This window comes from Camellia sinensis, chromosome 4, assembly GCF_055761805.1.
Source record: "Camellia sinensis isolate YWXY chromosome 4, ASM5576180v1, whole genome shotgun sequence".
In the NCBI taxonomy this organism is placed as follows: Eukaryota; Viridiplantae; Streptophyta; class Magnoliopsida; order Ericales; family Theaceae; genus Camellia; species Camellia sinensis.
Genome location: NC_138964.1, coordinates 216916870 through 216937500, shown reverse-complemented (window position 1 = coordinate 216937500; position 20631 = coordinate 216916870). Strand labels below are relative to the sequence as shown.

The window sequence follows — 20631 nt, the reverse complement described above, 5'->3', positions numbered from 1 at the left end:
TTCTTGTCCTTTTGAAAGACAAATTAGATAGGAAGGAGGCTATCACCAAATCTCCCTTGACTATTTTAGCGTGAGCTAAAAAGCTTGGTCTGGAAAGAGCTTTTTGGCTTTTTGACTTTTTAAATTTTTTTTTGTGAAAAAAGAGTGTAATAATTATGGGTTAGATGTGATATTTTATTTGTTGTGACTAAAATAGCTTATTTTGTCTTTTGTGGCTATTTTAGCCACAAACCAACTTGTCAAACAACATTTTGGTTATACCTTATAAGTTTTTTTTAAAATTTTATTATAAAAAGATTTATAAAAAAATAATGTAACTTAAATAAATTAATTAATTTAAAAATAAATTATTTTAATAATTTTTTAAGAGAGATTACCTAATTAAAAAAATTAAAAAATTAAAAAGATAATAAAGTATATAACCCCTAGCGCAAGATAGGCTTAAGCATAGTTTCACATGTTACATAAACATATTTATGTGGGGGTGGTTGACATAATTTATATAAATGTATTATTTAAATAAATATATATATATATATATATATTTTTTTTGTTACAGGAAAATCCTCAACGGGGTGTCCTGTTGTCCGTTCCGCCGAGTAAGAGACTATAACCTGGAAGCTTGTCCCGACCTCCCAAGGCAAGCTGCGCTTAAGTCAGGACTCGCACAGCGGGGTGTCCTGTTGTCCGTTCCGGGTAAGAGACTATAACCTGGAAGCTTTTCCCGACCTCCCAACTGATAAGGCATCCTTGAGGTCAACCTCCTAACCAACTATGCTACGCCCAAGAGATTGGGCCAGAGGAGTGTTGAACCCAGGACTTAGGGGCTTAAATCCCATGCCCTTGCCAGGTTGCCACTCACCTCTGGGTTAAATAAATTTATTTATTTAAATCATATTATATTTTTAATATCTTTCTATAAAATGTTAAAAAATATGTTTCATAAAATGTTAAAAAATATATTTATTTAAAATTATTCTAATAGGGGCAGCAGAATTTAAGCCGGAGACATTGCAATAAATCTAATTTAACAAAAACAATAATAATAATAATAATAATAATAAAATATAAAGAAAGAAAGAAAGAAAGAAAGAAAGAAAGTTTCCAGAGGAGTTGGCGTTGGATTTCCGATTGCGAATAATCACATCTCCATTGTAATTGTAATTGTACTTCAGAGAGTAAAGTTTTCTTCCTCAACTCTGTCTCTGTCTCTCTCTCTCTCGCTCTCTACTATTTACATACAGCAGAAGAAGAAGAAGAATAGAGAGAGAGAAAAAAAGACCAAAAAGCTTTGATCGGAACAAACTTTTCTAGAATGGGGATATGTGGGTCTAAACCAGCTGGATTGTGTTTTGGAAAGAGGAATCGCAAACCAAAACGAAGAAGAAGAACTAATCAGAAGAACCATTCTTTATCTGTCAACGCGATCGATCCATCCGCTCCACCCGATCGTTCTTCTTATTGCAATCCAACATTCCAAGGTTTGTTCCAATTTCTTCTCTCTCTCTCTCTCTCTCTCTCTGTCTCTCTTCCTTTGAAAATTGCAAATTGCTAAATGACCTATATGTTTATGAATTTGTTGGTGCTTGATTTTCAATTATTGGCATTTTTTCAGTACTTTTTGTTGTTGTTTTTTATTTTTTATTTTTTATCAATTATGTCTATTTGGATGTGTATCACCTATAAAAAATTTTGTGCTGAAAATATGATAGTGTTTATTATGAATTATGTAGTGATATAAATTGTTAGATGAACACCATGATCAAAAACTAAAGGCGCGTTTGGTGTTGTTTATATTTTCTATTTTCTGTTATCGAAAATAGAAAAATATGTAAAATGATAAGGAAAACTTATTTGGTAATCTGTTTCTAAAGCTGTTTTCAGGAAAGAAAGAAAAAAAATTCAGAGTAAGACAAAAAAAAATTACCAAAATAAAAAATCTCAAAAACAGTTTTTTCCCTGATTTTTCAATTCTATTTTGGTACACAAATGAAAATCATGGTTGTTTCTGAGCTTTTTGGTGTTTTTGTTATCCAAAAACACGAAATGAAGGCAGAAAACAAAAATGAAAAATTTGAAAGCATAGCAAACAGGACTTTGTTAGTCCCATTTTGGTAAATAATGGTTATAAGTAGTTTGAACTTTTCTTCTCCATGGATCTGCATATTTATTGAGCAATCAATTTCAACTTCAATTTGCTTGAATTTTTTCTTTAATACATTGAGCTGATTTTTGTTTAAATTTCCAATAGCATCAACGGCAAATGCAGAGCCATGGTTTGACTCTGCAACCGCAATCGAGTCTGACTGCGATGATGATTTCCATAGTGTTCAAGATGGTACGTGGTTTGTACTCCAATCAAACAACCATAATTACTTCTTTATTTTTACATTATTGAGGTATTTAATTTACCCAACCAGTATTTCTAATTTTGTGTCATACATGATTCCAGCATTTGCAGATTTTCCATCTCATCGTGGCTCTGACGTTGAATCCATATCAGCTATTCAATCTCCGAGATTTTCAAGCCAAGTCAATTTTAACAGTGTTAATTCCTCCAAGATCCTATCTGACCAGCAACCAAAACCAAATGCAATATCACTAGGAAATGAAAAACACCTTAATTTGCATCCAAAAGATGTCAATCCTCAATTGAAAAATGATGATTCTCAAGATGAGATGAAGACCCCTGTCTTCTTGGATGAAGATGGAAGTGACAAACATGACGAAACAAGGGTGTTGCACAATTGCGGACTTCTTCCCAATACATGTTTACCTTGTCTTGCTTCTGCTGTCCCCTCGGATGAAAAAAGAAGACCCCAAAGCCCCATCCCGCTAAGTACAAGGAAGAAAGCGGCATTAAAATTCTCCTTTAAATGGAGGGACGAGAGGGATGAACAAGCTAATCCTACAGTATGTAAGTGTCATCCACTCCTTTCCATTTTTTAAGAGCTTGTTCATATTTGTCTATCCTTTCATGTATGTCTATTCTTATGATCTCTGATTCTTGTTTTCCTATCCAGTTTCTTGACCTTGAAAGGAATTTAAGGGTGGTTGTGTCCTTTTACCGAGCCTTTTTAATATCTGTAGTATCTGAGTGAGCATTCTTGATAGTGTAGAATTGTAGTTAAATTTATAACGCTTCATTTGTAATTTGTTCCTTGGACAATAAAGCCATTGACCATAGTTAAATTAAGAAAAGCCTTTTAAAACATAAAACTTAGGATAACATGTTTTCAAAGAAATTAGTGAAATGACATGAGAGTGAGAACATATGAGAACCTTTTCAAATTAAAGTGCACGCGAGTCTTTTCAGTTGATGTGTGTGTTGTGCAAAAGTGTTAGGGATGGAAGTTAGATGTTTGCTTAATCAAATGTGGTAGAAGGTTTTGCAATCAAACTTTTCACCACTTATGAACTTTCACAAATTGAATATCAATGGAAATGCACCTCAGTGTTGTGTTAGTGGCTATTCTTGTTGCAGTGGTTTTGTGTTTTACAATTGTTGCTCCTATCCAAGAAAAATCACTGGCTTTATGCTGTGACTGGGATGTATCTGTGTTCAGTTGATACACAAAGTAACAAATTGTGCAAGGCGATGATTTCCTATGATTTATGCAACTTCTTGTTATGCTTTTTTTGGGGTACTTTTACTTGAGTTATATTGTTATTATGTAGAAGGTATGGCATAAAACAAGCGACTTATATACATGTTTCATTTTCTGTCTCAGTGTCGCCGAAGGCATTTCTTAGAAGACCGAATGCAGGTTCCCAAGTTCCATACTGTCCACTAGAGAAGATAATGTCTGATTGTTGGTCACCGATTGAGCCAAGTATCTTTAAAGTCCGGGGACAGAACTATCTTAGGTGAGAGTGAAGTATTCAATTGGTATATATTTTGTATTGATGGCGTGCTAACATTTTGTAGATGTGTTAATTCACTGCTTTCCTTTTTTCGTTTAATCTCTTTTATGCTATCATGCTTATCAAAAATTATCCAGAGAGCATCCAAAAACTTTAAAATTGAACCTAATTTAATTGGTTGGAATTGCAACCCAAGTGTACTTCTATCAACCTGAACTCAATGTTCCAGTGCTCTGATTTGTTTGGCAGGGATAAAAAGAAATATTCTGCCCCAAACTCTGCTGCATTTTATCCTTTTGGTGTTGACGTATTCTTATCACCACGGAAAATTGACCATATTGCTCGTTTTGTGGAACTTCCTGACATAAGTTCATCTGGAGAAGTCCCTTCTATTCTTCTTGTTAATCTACAGGTAATCTACTTTTCATATTCACTCCCTATGCTCTTTTGATGCTGTGTTTGGTCAAACTTGTGAATGTTAAAATATCCCATCGAGCTAATCTATCCTGCTTGGCTCTATCACGCTCTCTTGATTGCTTGTGGCAAGATTCGAAAGAATTGGTCTCTAAACTTTTGTTGTGCACGAGGACAATTGGTCCAGTAGGAAAGGGAAAACGGATTGTATTTTGGGTTTTTTTCATTAATAACATGAGACTCTCTCTCTCTCTCTCTCTCTCTCTCTCAGATACCGCTGTATCCTGCAACAATCTTCCAAAATGAATACGACGGAGAAGGAATGAGTTTTGTTTTCTACTTCAAGCTGTCTGAAAATTATTCAAAAGAACTTCCACTTCATTTCCAAGACAATATCAGGGTAAGATTGATTTTTTTTCCCCTCCACCTTCATGTTTCCAAAAGGATTGTTCTTGAAAATAGAAAAAAAAAAAAAAAATCTTTCAATTTATATCTTATTCTGTGGACCATTAAACTCTCTGTTTTCTGAAATTAAGCTATCCTGTTTATGCATATTACTTGTTACAAAATTTCCTGATTATCTGTGTGTACTTTTTTTTCTGTGACAGAGGTTAATTAATGATGAAGTAGAGAGGGTGAGAGGTTTTCCTGTAGATTCAAATGCACCCTTCAGGGAAAGATTGAAGATCTTGGGTCGAGTGACAAACCTGGAGGATCTTCATTTAAGTGCACCCGAGAGGAAGCTTATGAATGCTTACAATGAAAAGCCCGTTCTCTCACGTCCTCAACATGAATTTTACTTGGTAAATTTTTGTTAAGACTTCTCAAATACTTTCAATGCCATTGGATTTTGTTATATTTTAATGTACTTAAATCTCTTCCATTTACATGATTACTAAGTTTAACTTTTTTGGTATTTCTGAAGTTCATTTTCTTATTTAGTAGCTTTATTTATCTCCTAATATGAATGCTGTTAAAAAAAAGATATGAAGAAAAAAATCATTCATCAATGAAAGAGTGACTTCTTTCTTTAGAGCAACAGTCCATGTGATCGCTCAAAGGTTTTGCATCTGCTTACAGATGGACCAAAAATTTGTTAGGAATCCGTAACGGCTAATTAGGATCAATGAAACACAACACAGAAATTAACAAACGCACAAGAAAGATAAACCACATGCATACACGAAGAACACAAGATTTACGTGGTTCACCTCAAACTAGGGCTACGGCCATAGCTTCTGCGGTTTTTACTATGATCATAAAAGTTACAAAATATTACAAAGATAGTCGCTTTCCTTCAACTATGGATATAGTGCAGAAATATAAAAAATATCCTTACTTGTAATCCAAATTAGCAACATCCACACTACCCAACAAAATCATCTCATTGTGTCATCTCAATCTCCTTGTCCTTCTAATGACCATTCATGCACGATTAAAGGGTTTAATATGAAGTGCTGCAATTTGCATTACTCAAGTAGGAAAAATAGTCTCTCTCTTCTCTCTCTCTTGAAAATTTCTAATTACACTGCTAACATGTATCTCTCTCTAAATACTCTTACAGGGAGAAAACTACTTTGAGATTGATTTGGATATGCACAGGTTCAGCTATATCCCTAGAAAGGGTTTTGAAGCATTTCAAGACAGATTGAAGCACTGCATCTTGGATTTTGGCCTGACAATACAGGTAAACTAAAATCTTCAACAAGATCCTAATCAATGCTAGTTTCAGTACTACTTCCAGACGAACCCGACATACATAATGACATTACTTTTATGAATTTGAAACAGGGAAACAAGGCAGAGGACTTGCCGGAGCATTTGTTATGTTGTTTAAGGTTGAAGGAAATCGACTTTAATAATTACAACCAACTGGAATTTTAAGTCTGGACAGCTCTGTATACCCATCAAAACCGGAAGGTATTTAGCAGACGAGAAATAATGAAGAGACGTTCTTTTAATTTAATTGTTGGCGTTCATTGCACCTGTTTTTATAGGTCTTTAATCGCCATCATGTAATCTCTGAATTTCACTATGAGCATCTGTATTCAATATACATAGATGCTTACATGAGTGTACAGTTTTAAACCTTTGAGGAAATAAAACATTTAATAAAAATAATTTCTTGAATATTTTTTGCAGTCGCATACGAGGATATGATTAGAATTACTACTATATTCAGTGATTGAGATTGGTCCAAGTCTTGTTTTTAATGACTATTTTGATCAACGGTCATGAAATGGCTACTAAATTTTTATTTTAAATCAGCCTTGTAACTTATATTGCGGAAAACGTATTACTATAAACTAACGTGGAGATTTTGAAACCCTCATTGTGAATAATCCTTTCACTGAGACTATTGATTGTTGGCATGATTAGAAGTTGCCCAAAGCAATTGAGAACAAACCAATAGGAGCTTACATTGAATTTAAAAAGTCTGGTAATTTGTTGACATTGTTAGATTTTTGTTTCTGTTTACAAAAAAGAAGAAAACAAGTTTTTATTTATTTTTGTAAAAAATAAAAATAAATTTTTTTTTTTGGTGTACAAAAATGTTTTGAAAACGAAACAAAGAAACATTATTGGTGAGTTGTGGTCAACAATGAAGGTTGGATGAATGTGGTGATTGGCAGTTGCTGGCGGGATGGCCAGAGGTGGCCATTTGAGTTGGTGATTGGAGTGTTGCTAGAGGGTATGGGGTGGCCGGAGGCCACCAATCAAAAGGTAGATGGGAGGTCATGGTGGTGACCGGCTAGTCTTCGAAGAGTCACCGGAAGGTGGTGTCAGGGGAGAATGAAAACTTGTTTTGAAAACAAGTAGAAATACTTTTTTCGTTTTTAAAAATTTTGGAATCAACTTCATTTGTTTGAAATGAAAACATTATACAAATTAAGTTTTCATTTCCAAAATCTAAAAAAAATAAAATAAAAATGAAAAAAGGAAATGGAAAATGGAAAACAATTTATCTATATTTTACATCTCAATCATAATAAAGAAAATTCTTAAGGATAATTTGACTTCTCAAATTTTATTACCATGAACTTAAATGTTATTATTATTTGATATCACCTAATATATGACTGTATACGTATTTTGATAGTATTATTTAAAACCTATATCAAAAGTATTATGGAGGGCAAAGAGAATAGGAGGAATAATAACAACTAATAACCATGAATTATCTGCAAATGATAACAAAACATATATGTATGGTGTTATTGAAGAGCATGAATGTCCACGGGAAACAAAGAAATTAGAAAATGGAAACAGAGGAAAGAAAAAGAAGTATGGACAGAAAATGGAGAAGAATACAATTGAATTGAGTCTAGGCAGGACAGCCCAGGCATCGCCGGAAAATGGTTGAGAAAGAGCATTTTTGGACCTTACTTTCGGATTTAGGAGATGGGGCCGGATCCAAATGATGCACCGAGATGGGTAGTTGAGGATTGGCAATACGTTCATGCTCGAAGTTATCTTGATGACTTTTCTCAAAGGCTATGGCGGCCTTCAGGCCACCAGACTTTGACGTCTCGTGTGGTTGAAGAGGGTCGTGCCAAATCCGGCCGGAAGAGCCTTGTCTCCGGAATGAAACGGATGATCTTTGCAATGTATTCATGGATCATAAATTATTAATGAGTCTTTCTCTATCTCTCTTGATGTGTTTCACATTTTTTCCCTTTTAACTAACTTAACGGTTTTTATTGTTTAGGGTGTTTTTGGTCTTTGTACGTTTTGTTGTAAATTGTTTGATGGATTATTTTGACTTAGGGTTGTTTTTGGTTGGCAGTTGGCATTTGCCTGAATTTGTGTGTGAGAGACATATGAGATTTTTTAAATTTAGTTGTATAGTCAATTAATACTAAATATAGATGTTTGTTACTAATTATTTTGTCTATTTTCGGGAGACTGAATCCTCTAACTAGAGTCTCTCATGTCTTTCTATTTCAAATCTTCTCTTTATTACACGATCAAAATTAGAGACTCATCGTGTGGTAGGGAGCGAATTTGGAAAAAGAGAAAAATAAGTCAGTAAGATTCAGTGTGCTCTTCTTGTACAAATTAATAGATTAAAAAAATTGTTTGTTCGGCAAGTTATTTTTGAAAATTATTCTGGAATATTTTATCTAAAAAATACCCATTTAAAAAAAAAAAATCAAATTTTTTTTATAAAATTTTTGAAAACTACTTACAGAGGGAGAAGAAGACGGTGTCACTAGAACCCGAGATTGAAAAGAAGATGATGAAGTGATTGAAGAGGAAAATGGAGTCAAGAAATGTGGTTGGAATTGGATAGTTTCCACGTTGTCCCATTAATTGTTGTTAGTGAAGGACTTGTCTTGGAATTTCTCATTATTCATGCCCGTTTTTCAAAGTTCCATTGAGACTAAAAGAAGTTTCTGAATCTGATACTGACATTTGGGTTTTGAAATTCTTGCGTGATCCAATTCGCTTTCCAGTGTTTGGGAGGCGGGTGATTTTTCCAGAGGATCTGAGAGAGGGGCTTGTGGATTTAGAGTCATTATCAAACAGAAAACAGATTGTTAAAAAAGCCTAACATTCATCAAAACAATGGCAGAACAAGGATTCTTCACAGGAGCTTCAGGCCAAACTATTCGACATAGAACTTACGGAACCAACCATTGAACAAGCATAAGCCACATCCACCAAGCCAACTTCTTAATCTCAAATTGCTTAGTTTCTTGTAACAATTTGATTCATGGTTGAAAAAATGGCAACAACATTGCATGTTTGTTAGATTGGCATTGCAGTAGTTTCCCTCTAATTTTGAGAAACAAATATCCATCCAGCAACAAGGTAAAAAGAAAAGAAAATGCTTGGAAAGACAGGACAGAGAAAAAGAAAAGCATCAAATGTTGCACCTTAAGCTGCAAAGCAAATTCTTCTCTTGCTAGTCCCCATTTGAAAATTGACTATTTTAGTTGATTTTTTTAAATTTTTTACCAAAATATACATAAAAAAATAAGAAGAGTGATATGATAACTTGCAATAGCTTTTTAACTAAAAACCAAAGTCCCAAAACAGGTAATGACCATATTTGATTCAAGTCTTAAAACTTCAAATTCCAATCATTCACAAAACTATTTCAAATTCCATTATCAGGCGACAGCATCATGCTTCACTATCTGATCAATGAACTGTGAAAAATATCAGCAAGTACAAAAGTTCAGACTAGCATAAATTTATCAATGCCTCCACTCTCCGATACAACTTTTTAACTCTTCTTTAATTGGGTTTGGAAGAACAGTTCAATGCTATTATATACAACAACCTAGACAACTCATTTAGTAATACAAAATCAACATGAATGTGGCCAAAAAGGATGACACCTACTATGAGCACACCTTGCAGCTTTTCCTACAAGCTCCGGGCCCATCATCGGACCCCACCATATAGATTGGATTCTTTTTACATTCTCCAGCGGCAGCCCATTGAGCACAGTTCTCATTCTCATCGACACAGTTTCCATTTGCATGCTTTACTATTCTCTCGAAAGACCTCACGTGAATCCATTTGGTTGCAGACCACTTTTCACCTTCGATGACAGGGCAGCTCCCATGCAAGCTCAATGGGTCAGTAGTTGCATCAAGATGAAGACTAAAGAACAACAAAGCATCCCCCTTGTGAGGTTTCACTGCAAAAAAGGAAAAACAAATATGAGATTTTGATGAAATATGCAGGAAATCCTAGACTGCATATCTTGGATTTAACTATATCTCAGGCCTCTTTTGGAAAGATGGTTAAAAGCCATCTTCCAACTTTTAACCTATTTTGGATCACATCATCTCTCTATATTTTTACATGTTTTTTCAAAAAAAGCCCAAAAAGCCAGCTTTTAACCACTACAGTCCCTAAAAGAATTAAGTTCAAGTGCTGCCAGATAACATTTTAGTAGATGATGTGATTTTTTTATTTATTTGAGTTAGACAATTATTTTATTGTTGTGGACCAAAGTGGAAAAATCCCTTCTTTTAAGGAACAACGTAGAAAAATGGCGCCATAAAAGTACAATGGTTGTTAGAAGTTGGACCAAAGTGGAAAGAGTTTGATAATTAGGACTAAAGTGAGTTAATCTCATCTATGGGGACCAAAGTGAGAAAAAGCTCATACTAAGGGGTGGAAGTGTAAATTACACCCCTAATATTACTTTGTTGAAACAGTTTGAACATGGAGAAGCAAATAAACAGACTACATCTGTAGACAATAAATATACAAAAGCAATTGTACCTGCATAGCCATTTTTAGCACAGTCAGACCAGTTATCTTCCTTTAGTTGAGTATCTTTACCCTGTAGACAGTAAAAAGCAAGTAGTTAGCTTATAGCCCCAGAGAGCAGAACAAAAATGTAAGAACCACAAAATCGGTAAATATTATATACCTCTGAATCAGGGAAGATTGTTTCACCACCGTTATTAACATCAGACAAATACATAAGTACAGTGGCTACCCGGTGCCCACCCAATTCTTGATTGGCCTTGTCATGAAAATAGTCAAAGTGGGGTTCGTACTTCTGACCATGCTCATAATGCAGAATTTGCATGGCCTCCCCATTTTCTGATCACAGCATTAGGTAAAGGTGGATTATGAGAATCTTTCCTATACAATGAGATGTGAAGCTCATTGACACCAAGCTAGGTTAACAATTTACCTGGAGGGAGGAAGGTCCAAGCAGCAATCTTAGCCTCGATACCAGCAACTACTTCATCCTTGAAAGATAAGCAAGGGACAGCAAGTAACTTTCCAATTTTAGACAATTTAAAGCTAACTTATAATACATGTTGAAGAGAATGTGTTTAATTTGCAACTTTCAAAATGGTTACAACAAAACATTTTGGCCTAGTCATTTAACCAAACAAGAATACAGTTTTGCTCACTAAGAATCGATGATCCTCCATCATAATCAATAGTTGAAGTTTCTTCATTGCTTAAATAATATGTAGCAGTAATCACTCAACTCCATTAGTTCCCTCGTACCATTGCTATTATTTTGAGGCAGAGGGAGCATTCCTAAAAGATTGATATTCTGTCTATAACTTGTAACCATATCATTGAAGCTTTCAATTGCTTTCTAAGATCTAGTGGATTTGGATGAAATAATTTACATGTAATGTGGACTATCATAGCTCATTAATTTTATGTTTGTGGGAAAAAAAATGGATTGATGGAATATTTATTGAGAGTAGCCTAGATGGCTCCAATTTATGGATTGTTCTTCCACTGGATGTAATAAATTACTCTTGCTACCGCTACTACCAACATTACCAAACTATAAATACTACTAACCTTACAGGTTAATGGTATAAAAACCTTCCCTTACAAAGATTTTGCTAATTAAACTCTAGAAGGAATACAAGGGCAGCACACAAAATTCAGTTGCCATGTTCTGGAGGATACTTGAATTGAAACATGACAGATTAGGATCAATGAGCTTCCATTATGGTTGGTTTATTTCAACCCAATTTATATTCTTTTCATTGAATTGATTTGACTTTGTATGAGACAAGCATCTAGGTTTCTCTTACTGGTGTTCAGCCTCAACAAGTCAATACCACAAACAAAGCTCAATAGACAAAGCATAAAGTGCCTCCAATCACACCAATTTAAATTGAAACAATTAACATGAAACTCAAATACCATTAGCAAATTTCCTAATGGATAGGCCTCAACGACTAAGTTGGTGACTGTACTTCAAACCCAAAATCTTAGGTTGAAACATGCAATAAGAAAATGCACAACTTGATGGCTACAATATGCTTTTTGTCTGTCAGTTCATTTCGGTAATTTACATATAGAAATGCTGACAATATGTTTTTTATGAGGAAAATGCTCTAACAAGTACCCCTGGGGCATTGTTTGATTCAATAATGACAATTTAACACAAGTCATTGAATATTTTTTTCTTTTTAAATTCATAGATCTTCATTACATAAAGAATACTGTATTACAGAGGTGAAAGAGAAGGGGGCTCAAATGCAAATGAAAAAAGATGGATGATGGTTATAATTTTATCATGAATTCTATTTTATCAAATGATGGCCCAAAGCCTATTGAAAGTTACTTTTTGTCTACAAATACAACAGGTTCAGATGATGTACTAACTGATTGATCAACAAAAAGGAACAATATAAGAAGGATTTAAAGCTTAGTCCAGCAGAGATCCTGTTTCCCAAACTGCAAAAGGTTTTTACACAACTGCATCCTACAAATGGTTTGATTTGTTCAAAACAATAATAATAATAACAGTAGCAAAGGCGGAACATCTCATATCATCGGGATAAAAAACATTCAAGGGTCCTTTATCAAAGCATTCATCAAACATTACAGATAAACATGCAATTGTATAAGCATAAAATCAGAAACAACTAGCAGAATTTGTATTTTTCATACAGTACTAATATTTTCTAATATTTAACCTATCATAATTAGTACAAGATCAAAATTATACAACTCCAAAATTGTACCGAATTGCAAAAATCATTTTAACTAATTTAAAAATTCAATACGAATAAAAGTTTCACTAACCTGGGCCTTGTTAAGAAACATGCCAGAGCTAGTACGAACTTCGCTCTCTACACTCTTGCCCGATTCATTGTCAGCCACCATGGACTTCTCTAGCTTATCTTTGGCCTACTCACCCAGATTCCAAATTCAGAAAATGTATTGACTTTAAGTAATTAAAAACACTTTTTCCCCAACCCTCTTTAGTAGCTGAGATAGAGAAATGATACAAAATTGTTTTTTCAAAGATCAAGAATTTTAATTTATCCTACATTTTCCCCGCAACCAAACAAAGGATAAACTCTGTAATTAAATCAATGAACAGGTATAAATATAGGAGGTAAAATCTAACCAGTTGAACAAGATGATCACACTCTTCATGAGTCAAAAAACCCTTATAAAGGAAAGCCCTGCATAATCCAAATCACCACCATACAAAATACAATGAACACAAAATGCTGAGATGAAATCGCAAAAGAATCGATTTAGGAGAGAGAATAGGACCTGGGACGCCAAGAGATTTGGGTGACCCGACTTGGATCTAACGGAGAAGCATAAACATCAGACTTCAATCTAATCACCGATCCTTCTCTGAAAAACAACAAAAACAGATATGATCTATGATCTTCAATAGAGATTTAACGATATATAAGAGAGAGATTTGTGAATATATATATATATATATATATACGTGTTCTTGTCTCCGAACCACCGATGAGCAGAAGAATGGGCGAGATCAGGGAAGAAGGAGAGGAGACAGAGAGAAAGTGCGAAGAAAACGCGAGAATCCATGAGAAAAATATGTGCTTGCCTCCGTAAATTTTCGCTCTTCAATCGACGAACATGGGAAATAGAGGCGTTTTTATTGGCTTTTTGTTTGTTTGGCGAGAAAGAAAGTGTGGGCATTTGCTTGGAGAGAGAAAAAATGAGAACACACAGAAAGACATCAAGAAGTACACCCGGAGTTCGTTTTTGTCTCTCCTCATTTTTGGTGTCTCGGAAAATAATTTTTATAAAAAAATTAAGATTTTAATCATTAAGATTTATAAAATTTATTATTAATATAAAACTTTTTTAATTAAATTTCTATTAAATTATAATTTCGTTATATTGTATGGTATGATTTTATTCCATAATCGAGTTATTTGACCCGTGAGACCCAAAATAAGTCCTACCCGGATGATATATATAGATGATTTATAAAAATAAATAAATATATAAATTAATCCCAAAAATAATAATATTATAATGTTTTACAATAGATGATATAATTTATTATAATATTTTACAATAGATGATATAATTTAGTAAAAAGTTAAAAAATTATTTTTAAATACTTTAATTTTTTTTATCTCATATTTTATTTAAAAAGTCATTAAAAAAAACACTTCCCAAATAAATAAGGAGATTTTTTTTTTAAGATTCTTGGTATTAAAATTTTATAATATAAAGGACACTCATGATATGTTTGGTTTGGATTTGTAGAGAGATTTTGGAAAAAAATTTCTAAAAAATTTGTTCAGTTTGTAAATTTTTTAAAACAATTTCCAAAATCACTTCCTCTCTCTTACTGATCAATCAATCATTTTTTATCTCTCCTCTCTTCTTCTCAATCACTTTTTCTCTCATACACATCTACTCAATTATAACAAAATATCAAATCATTCCAAACTCCTAAATGTTAGATAATGTCTCAATGGGATCACATAATTAAATGTGGTGTTATCATTTATAAGAAGCCTACAATTTAAGTGATTCAATTTAGTTAATATGCTTAAGGGTATATGTGTTATGGACCTAATGTGTAGATACTAGTTGTATAATTTCTATTTCTATGAGGAGCAGAAATAGAAATTAAAACATATTGGTTAAAGTTGGTTTTCATTACCTTTCAGTTTTAAAACCAATAATGGTTAATTTATTGGTTTTCATTACCTTTCAGTTTTAAAACCAATAATGGTTAATTTATTGGTTTTCATTACCTTTCAGTTATGAAAACCAATTACAACCTTTAAAAGGTTATGGTCCCTATTTCTTCCTAAGGTGAAGAAAAAAATAAGAACACTGTTTTGTTTTTCTAAATCCTCTCAAGGAGAAACATAAGGCACCAAAGGGGAAAGGATTAGAAGGCAATAACATAGTCAATATCAAGGTTTTATTGACAATCAGACGCTTCCGTTTAACCGTTCATCGATGGATTTAGGTATGTCATTTTGTCTTGATTTCTTGATGATACACATGGTAGATGATCCGAAACATGAAGTTTTATGTTCTGAAATTTATGTTTACAAGTGGTATCAGAGCGGTTATATCATGTGTATTATCAGAATAGATATGCTTTTATTCATCCTATTTAGTTTCTTGGAATCAGATTCTGTTTTTTGTATTTCTGTTTTTCCCTCTGCTGCAAATTCTGTTTTGTTTTCTGGAAATGGAACATAATTCGGATGGGCGGTTCATTTTTCAAATGGTGAACATCATGTATTTATATATATATGTATATAATTGGGATTGCTGCAGATTATATAACATATACGGGGTAACAAATTTAGAAATCTTTAAATTTAATGTAATTTCATACAACGTCTACGGAAATTTAATTTTCTAATGTTTTAAATATAAGTCAATTCAAACAAGATGTCACAAAAGTGATCTCTCTTGTCTAGATTGTTTTATATGGAATGTTTTGAAGTTCATGTCTGTGTATCTCATGCGGGTATTTATCGGTCCAAAGACATGATTAAGACTTGGCAGAATTACACACACATTTTGTGGTGATAAACATGTGCCAATTGTCAAGGAAACCTAATGTGAATAATAAATCTATCAAAAGATAGATTTGTTATTTGACATAACTTATTGTCAATGTTTGATCATTACAACAAGAATACCACTTACAGTTAATATCACTACCCAAAGGTTTGGTATTAATGTTGTGCTAGGTATCTTGAGATGTTGTCATTAAATTAATTTATTTAGAGATTATCTGTTTGGTAACTTAATGTGAGTATAATTGTTTATTCCTTTTATTTTCTTTTCGATTCAGCTTTAATGTCGACTACTTCAATCTCTGCCAACATGAACAATGTTCCAATGTTAAATGGAACAAACTTTAAGGACTGGAAAGAGAACATATTGATTGTTCTCGGCTGCATGGACATAGACTTGGCATTAAGGATGCCAAAACCGAATGCTCTCACTACACAAAGTACTCTTGAGGAAACTGTGTACTTTGAAAAGTGGGATCGTTCTAACAGGCTAAGTCTTATGATCATGAAGCGTGGGATTCCAGAAGTTTTTCGGGGTGCAATAACAGAGGATGTTACCGTTGCCGGTGAATTTCTTTTAGAAATTCAAAAGCGTTTTGCTAAAAACGATAAGGCTGAAACAAGCACGCTTTTAGCAAGCTTGATTTCAATAAAGTATAAAGGCAAGGGTAATGTTCGCGAGTACATCATGGAAATGTCTCATTTTGCTTCAAAACTTAAGGCACTAAAGCTCGACCTATCTGATGATTTGCTCGTGCATTTAGTTCTCATCTCTCTTCCTGCACAATTTAACCAATTTAAGGTCAGTTATAACTGCCAGAAGGAGAAATGGACTCTCAATGAGCTCATTTCATTTTGTGTGCAAGAGGAAGAGAGATTGAAGCAAGAAAGGACTGAAAGTGCTCATCTAGCAAGCACCTCCAAGCATACGGGCAAAAGAACGCATAAGGGAAAGGAAGTTGCTATTCTTCAGGGTCCGGAACCAAAGAAACAGAAAACGCAGGATGGTTGTTTCTTTTGTGGCAAGCCCGGACATAAAAAGAAGGATTGTGCCAAATACGTCACCTGGCGTATAAAGAAAGGTCCATTTCATGTTTTGGTCTGTTCTGAAATAAATTTAGCTTTAGTACCAAGAAACACTTGGTGGGTAGATTCTGGTGCTACTACTCACATATGTGTTTCTATGCAAGGTTGCCTGAACTACCGAAAGCCAACTGATGCTGAAAGATACATCTTTGTGGGTGATGGCAAGTCAATAGAAGTGCAGGCAATAGCGCACTTTAGATTATTACTGAAAACTGGTTATTATTTGGATTTATTAGACACTTTTGTTGTACCGTCCTTTAGACGGAATTTAATTTCTGTTTCTGTATTGGACAAATTGGGATATTATTGTTCTTTTGGAAATATGAAGTTTAGTATGTCTATTAATTCCAATGTTATTGGTACCGGTTTACTTAATGTGTTTGATAATCTATATTTGCTCGAAACTATTGCATCTTATAATGCAACCTTGCACGTGGAATCACGAGGTACAAAGCGTAAATTAACTAAGGAAAATTCAGCCTCATTATGGCACAAACGCCTAGGTCACATCTCTAAATCTAGAGTTGAGCGCCTTGTGTCTGATGGAATTTTGGACTCTCTTGATTTTTCAGATTTTGATGTCTGTGTTGAGTGTATCAAGGGAAAACAGACCAAAATAAAGAAATATGGTGCCCATAGGACTACAGATGTCTTAGAACTAATTCATACGGACATTTGTGGCCCATTCCCTATGGCGTCTTGGAATGGTCAACAATATTTTATCACATTCATAGACGATTATTCCAGATATGGGTATCTATTTCTTATCCATGAGAAATCACAGTCTTTGGACGTATTCAAAAGATTTAAGTCCGAAGTTGAGTTACAACTCAACAAACGGATTAAAAGTGTCAGGTCTGACCGTGGTGGTGAATACTATGGCAGATATGATGGATCAGGTGAACAACGTCCAAGACCGTTTGCAAAATACCTGGAGGAATGTGGAATCGTCCCACAATACACCATGCCAGGATCACCTAGCATGAATGGTGTATCTGAGAGACGAAACCGGACTCTTAAGGATATGGTAAGAAGTATGATCAGTCATTCTACTTTACCAGAGTCCCTCTGGGGTGAGGCTCTAAAGACAGCAACTTATATCTTAAATCGGGTGCCAACTAAAGCAGCTGCAAAAACACCTTATGAGCTTTGGGTTGGGCGAAAGCCTAGTCTAAAACATTTGCATGTGTGGGGGTGTCCTGCTGAGGCGAGGCCTTATAAACCTCATGAACGAAAATTGGACTCTAAAACCATTAGCAGCTACTTTATTGGCTATGCCGAACGATCACGGGGTTACAAGTTTTATGATCCCACAAATAGGTCAATATTTGAGACGGGAATTGCAACATTTTTTGAGGATGTTGAGTTTGAGGGGAGAAATCCAGTTAGAGACATTGTCTTTGAGGAGGAAGCAGGAGTAATCCCACTTTCTACTACTACTTTTGACCAATCACAGGTTCCTATACCTGTCATTGCTCGAGAAGTAATTTCGAATCCTCAACCAGACAATGTTGTTCAAGATAATATAGTTCAAACCCCCATTCAAGATGAGGTAATTGTTCCTGAGGAACAAACTCTATAACCTCAACCTCAAGAATCTGTGCCATTAAGGCGATCCACCAGAGAAAGGAGATTTGCATTTTCAGATGATTATATTGTATATCTCCAGGAACATGAGGTAGAAAATGGAATGTCGAAAGATGATCCAATCAACTTTCGTCAAGCCATGGAAAGTTCCAACTCTCATAAGTGGATAGAAGCCATGAATGAAGAATATAAGTCTATGCAAGACAATAAAGTTTGGGAACTTGTCTCATTACCAGTTGGTGCGAAGCCCGTAGGTTGTAAATGGATATTTAAAACCAAAAGGGATTCAAATGGTAATGTGGAGAGGTATAAGGCACGTTTTGTAGCCAAAGGCTTTACTCAAAAAGAAGGAATTGACTTTAAAGAAACTCTCTCTCCAGTTTCTTCGAAAGATTCTTTTAGGACAATTATGGCGCTTGTTGCATATTTTGATCTTGAGTTGCATTAGATGGATGTCAAAACAGCTTTTCTTAATGGTGACATTAAAGAAACAATTTATATGGTGCAGCCAGAAAACTTTGTGTCAGGAGACCCAAAGAATATGGTTTGCAAATTGACTAAATCCATCTATGGACTCAAACAAGCTTCTCATCAGTGGTACTTCAAATTTCATCAAGTTCTCACTTCGTATGGTTTTGAAACTAACGTTGTTGATGAATGTGTGTATCACAAGTTCAGTGGGAGTAAACACAAATTTTTGGTTTTATATGTTGACGACATATTGCTTGCCACAAACGATATAAACTTATTGCATGACACCAAGAGATTTCTATCTAAGAATTTTGAAATGAAAGATCTTGGTGATGCTTCCTTTGTATTAGGAATCGAAATACTCCGAGATCGTTCTCGGGGTATTCTGGGATTATCACAAAGGAGCTATATCGAAAAAATACTCATTAGATTTGGCATGCAAAATTGTAAATCAGGTGAAACCCCGGTTGCTAAGGGAGACAAATTTAGTCTCAGCCAATGCCCGAAGAACAGTCTTGAAATTCAAGAAATGCAGAAGATTCCTTATGCCTCAGCTGTAGGGAGTCTAATGTATGCTCAAGTATGTACGCGTTCGGATATTACGTTTATAGTTGGCATGTTAGGCAGATATTTAAGTAATCCTGGCATGGATCATTGGAAAGCAGTCAAGTGTGTTATACGATATTTACAGAGAACAAAGGAATATATGCTCACATATAGGAGATCGGATAAGTTAGAGGTCATTGGATATTCCGACTCCGATTTTGCTGGATGCCAAGACAGTAGGAAATCCACATCAGGCTATATTTATCTGTTAGCTGGCGGAGCAATTTCTTAGAGGTCTGCAAAGTAGACGCTCATAGCTTCATCCACCATGGCTGCAGAGTTTGTAGCATGTTATGAGGCATCAAACCAAGGGATATGGCTGCAGAATTTTGTCACTGGGTTGCGTATTTTGGAAGGCACTGAAAGACCACTTAAGATATATTGTGACAATAAGTCTGCAGTTTTATATTCCAATAACAACAGGAGCTCGACAAAATCAAAGCATATTGATATCAAGTTCCTAGTTGTAAAAGAAAGAGTGCAGAGTGGACAGATTTCCATAGAGCACATTGGGACAAACTCCATGATAACGGATCCACTTACGAAGAAACTACCACCCAAGGTCTTTCATGAGCACACTGCTCATATGGGTGTTGTTCTATTTGAGAACATTCTGGTTTAGTGGGAGTTTGTATTTATATTACTGCTTTATGTCAGCCTTGAGTTTTATCTATGTAATTAGATTAATTTCTGCAGAAATGAAGTATTCAGTTTATTACGCTCTGTTACGTATTGTGAAGTATTGATCTCAATAAAGTTAAGTAGGACCAGTTGGACATAGGCATGTATGGATCACATCACATGTAATTTCCATGCTACGCATCCATGATTGATCTATGTCATTTAGCTATATTTGTATACGTGACCATTGGTGGGTCGAGTTACGATTGATATAACGAAGACCGCTTTGATCCTATATTAATATAGTTAATGGACAAGATTGTTTGGATACTCTCAAGTTATGATAACAAATTTCTGAGCTCACTAAAGTTAAGCACATTTTTCAAGATACATATGTGGTCCAGTGGGATATTGTTAGATAATGTCTCAATGGGACCACATAATTAAATGTGGTGTTATCATTTATAAGAAACCTACAATTTAAGTGATTCAATTTAGTTAATAGGCTTAAGGGTATATGTGTTATGGACCTAATGTGTAGATACTAGTTGTATAATTTCTATTTCTATGAGGGACAGAAATAGAAATTAAAACATATTGGTTAAAGTTGGTTTTCATTACCTTTCAGTTTTAAAACCAATAATGGTTAATTTATTGGTTTTCATTACCTTTCAGTTATGAAAACCAATTACAACCT

At 34.5% G+C, this 20631-nt stretch overlaps 2 protein-coding genes across 4 annotated transcripts; one reads left to right on the top strand and one right to left on the bottom strand.

Annotated features, from left to right (window-relative positions):
* Positions 1 to 1024: 1024 nt before the first annotated feature.
* Positions 1025 to 6408, top strand: LOC114296785 (uncharacterized). 2 transcript variants are annotated; one of them, XM_028241110.2, is made up of 9 exons: positions 1025 to 1481; positions 2252 to 2338; positions 2453 to 2917; positions 3732 to 3867; positions 4114 to 4276; positions 4550 to 4678; positions 4887 to 5081; positions 5843 to 5965; positions 6070 to 6408. In XM_028241110.2, the coding sequence occupies exons 1-9, from the start codon at positions 1316 to 1318 to the stop codon at positions 6160 to 6162; spliced, it is 1557 nt and encodes a 518-aa protein (XP_028096911.2). In that variant the 5' UTR covers positions 1025 to 1315; the 3' UTR covers positions 6163 to 6408. The 2 variants fall into 2 exon arrangements, with proteins under 2 accessions (XP_028096911.2, XP_082723697.1); XM_082867571.1 differs by having other exon boundaries at positions 1166 to 1481; positions 2261 to 2338.
* Positions 6409 to 9333: 2925 nt separating this feature from the next.
* On the bottom strand, positions 9334 to 13953 carry LOC114296782 (putative prolyl 4-hydroxylase 7). Of its 2 annotated transcripts, none has more exons than XM_028241106.2 (8): positions 13487 to 13953; positions 13300 to 13386; positions 13148 to 13205; positions 12820 to 12924; positions 10946 to 11003; positions 10676 to 10851; positions 10525 to 10585; positions 9334 to 9931 (listed from the first exon to the last, which is right to left on the bottom strand). In XM_028241106.2, the coding sequence occupies exons 1-8, from the start codon at positions 13699 to 13701 to the stop codon at positions 9630 to 9632; spliced, it is 1062 nt and encodes a 353-aa protein (XP_028096907.1). In that variant the 5' UTR covers positions 13702 to 13953; the 3' UTR covers positions 9334 to 9629. The 2 variants fall into 2 exon arrangements, with proteins under 2 accessions (XP_028096907.1, XP_028096908.1); XM_028241107.2 differs by having other exon boundaries at positions 13607 to 13776.
* Between the last annotated feature and the right edge of the window lie 6678 nt (positions 13954 to 20631).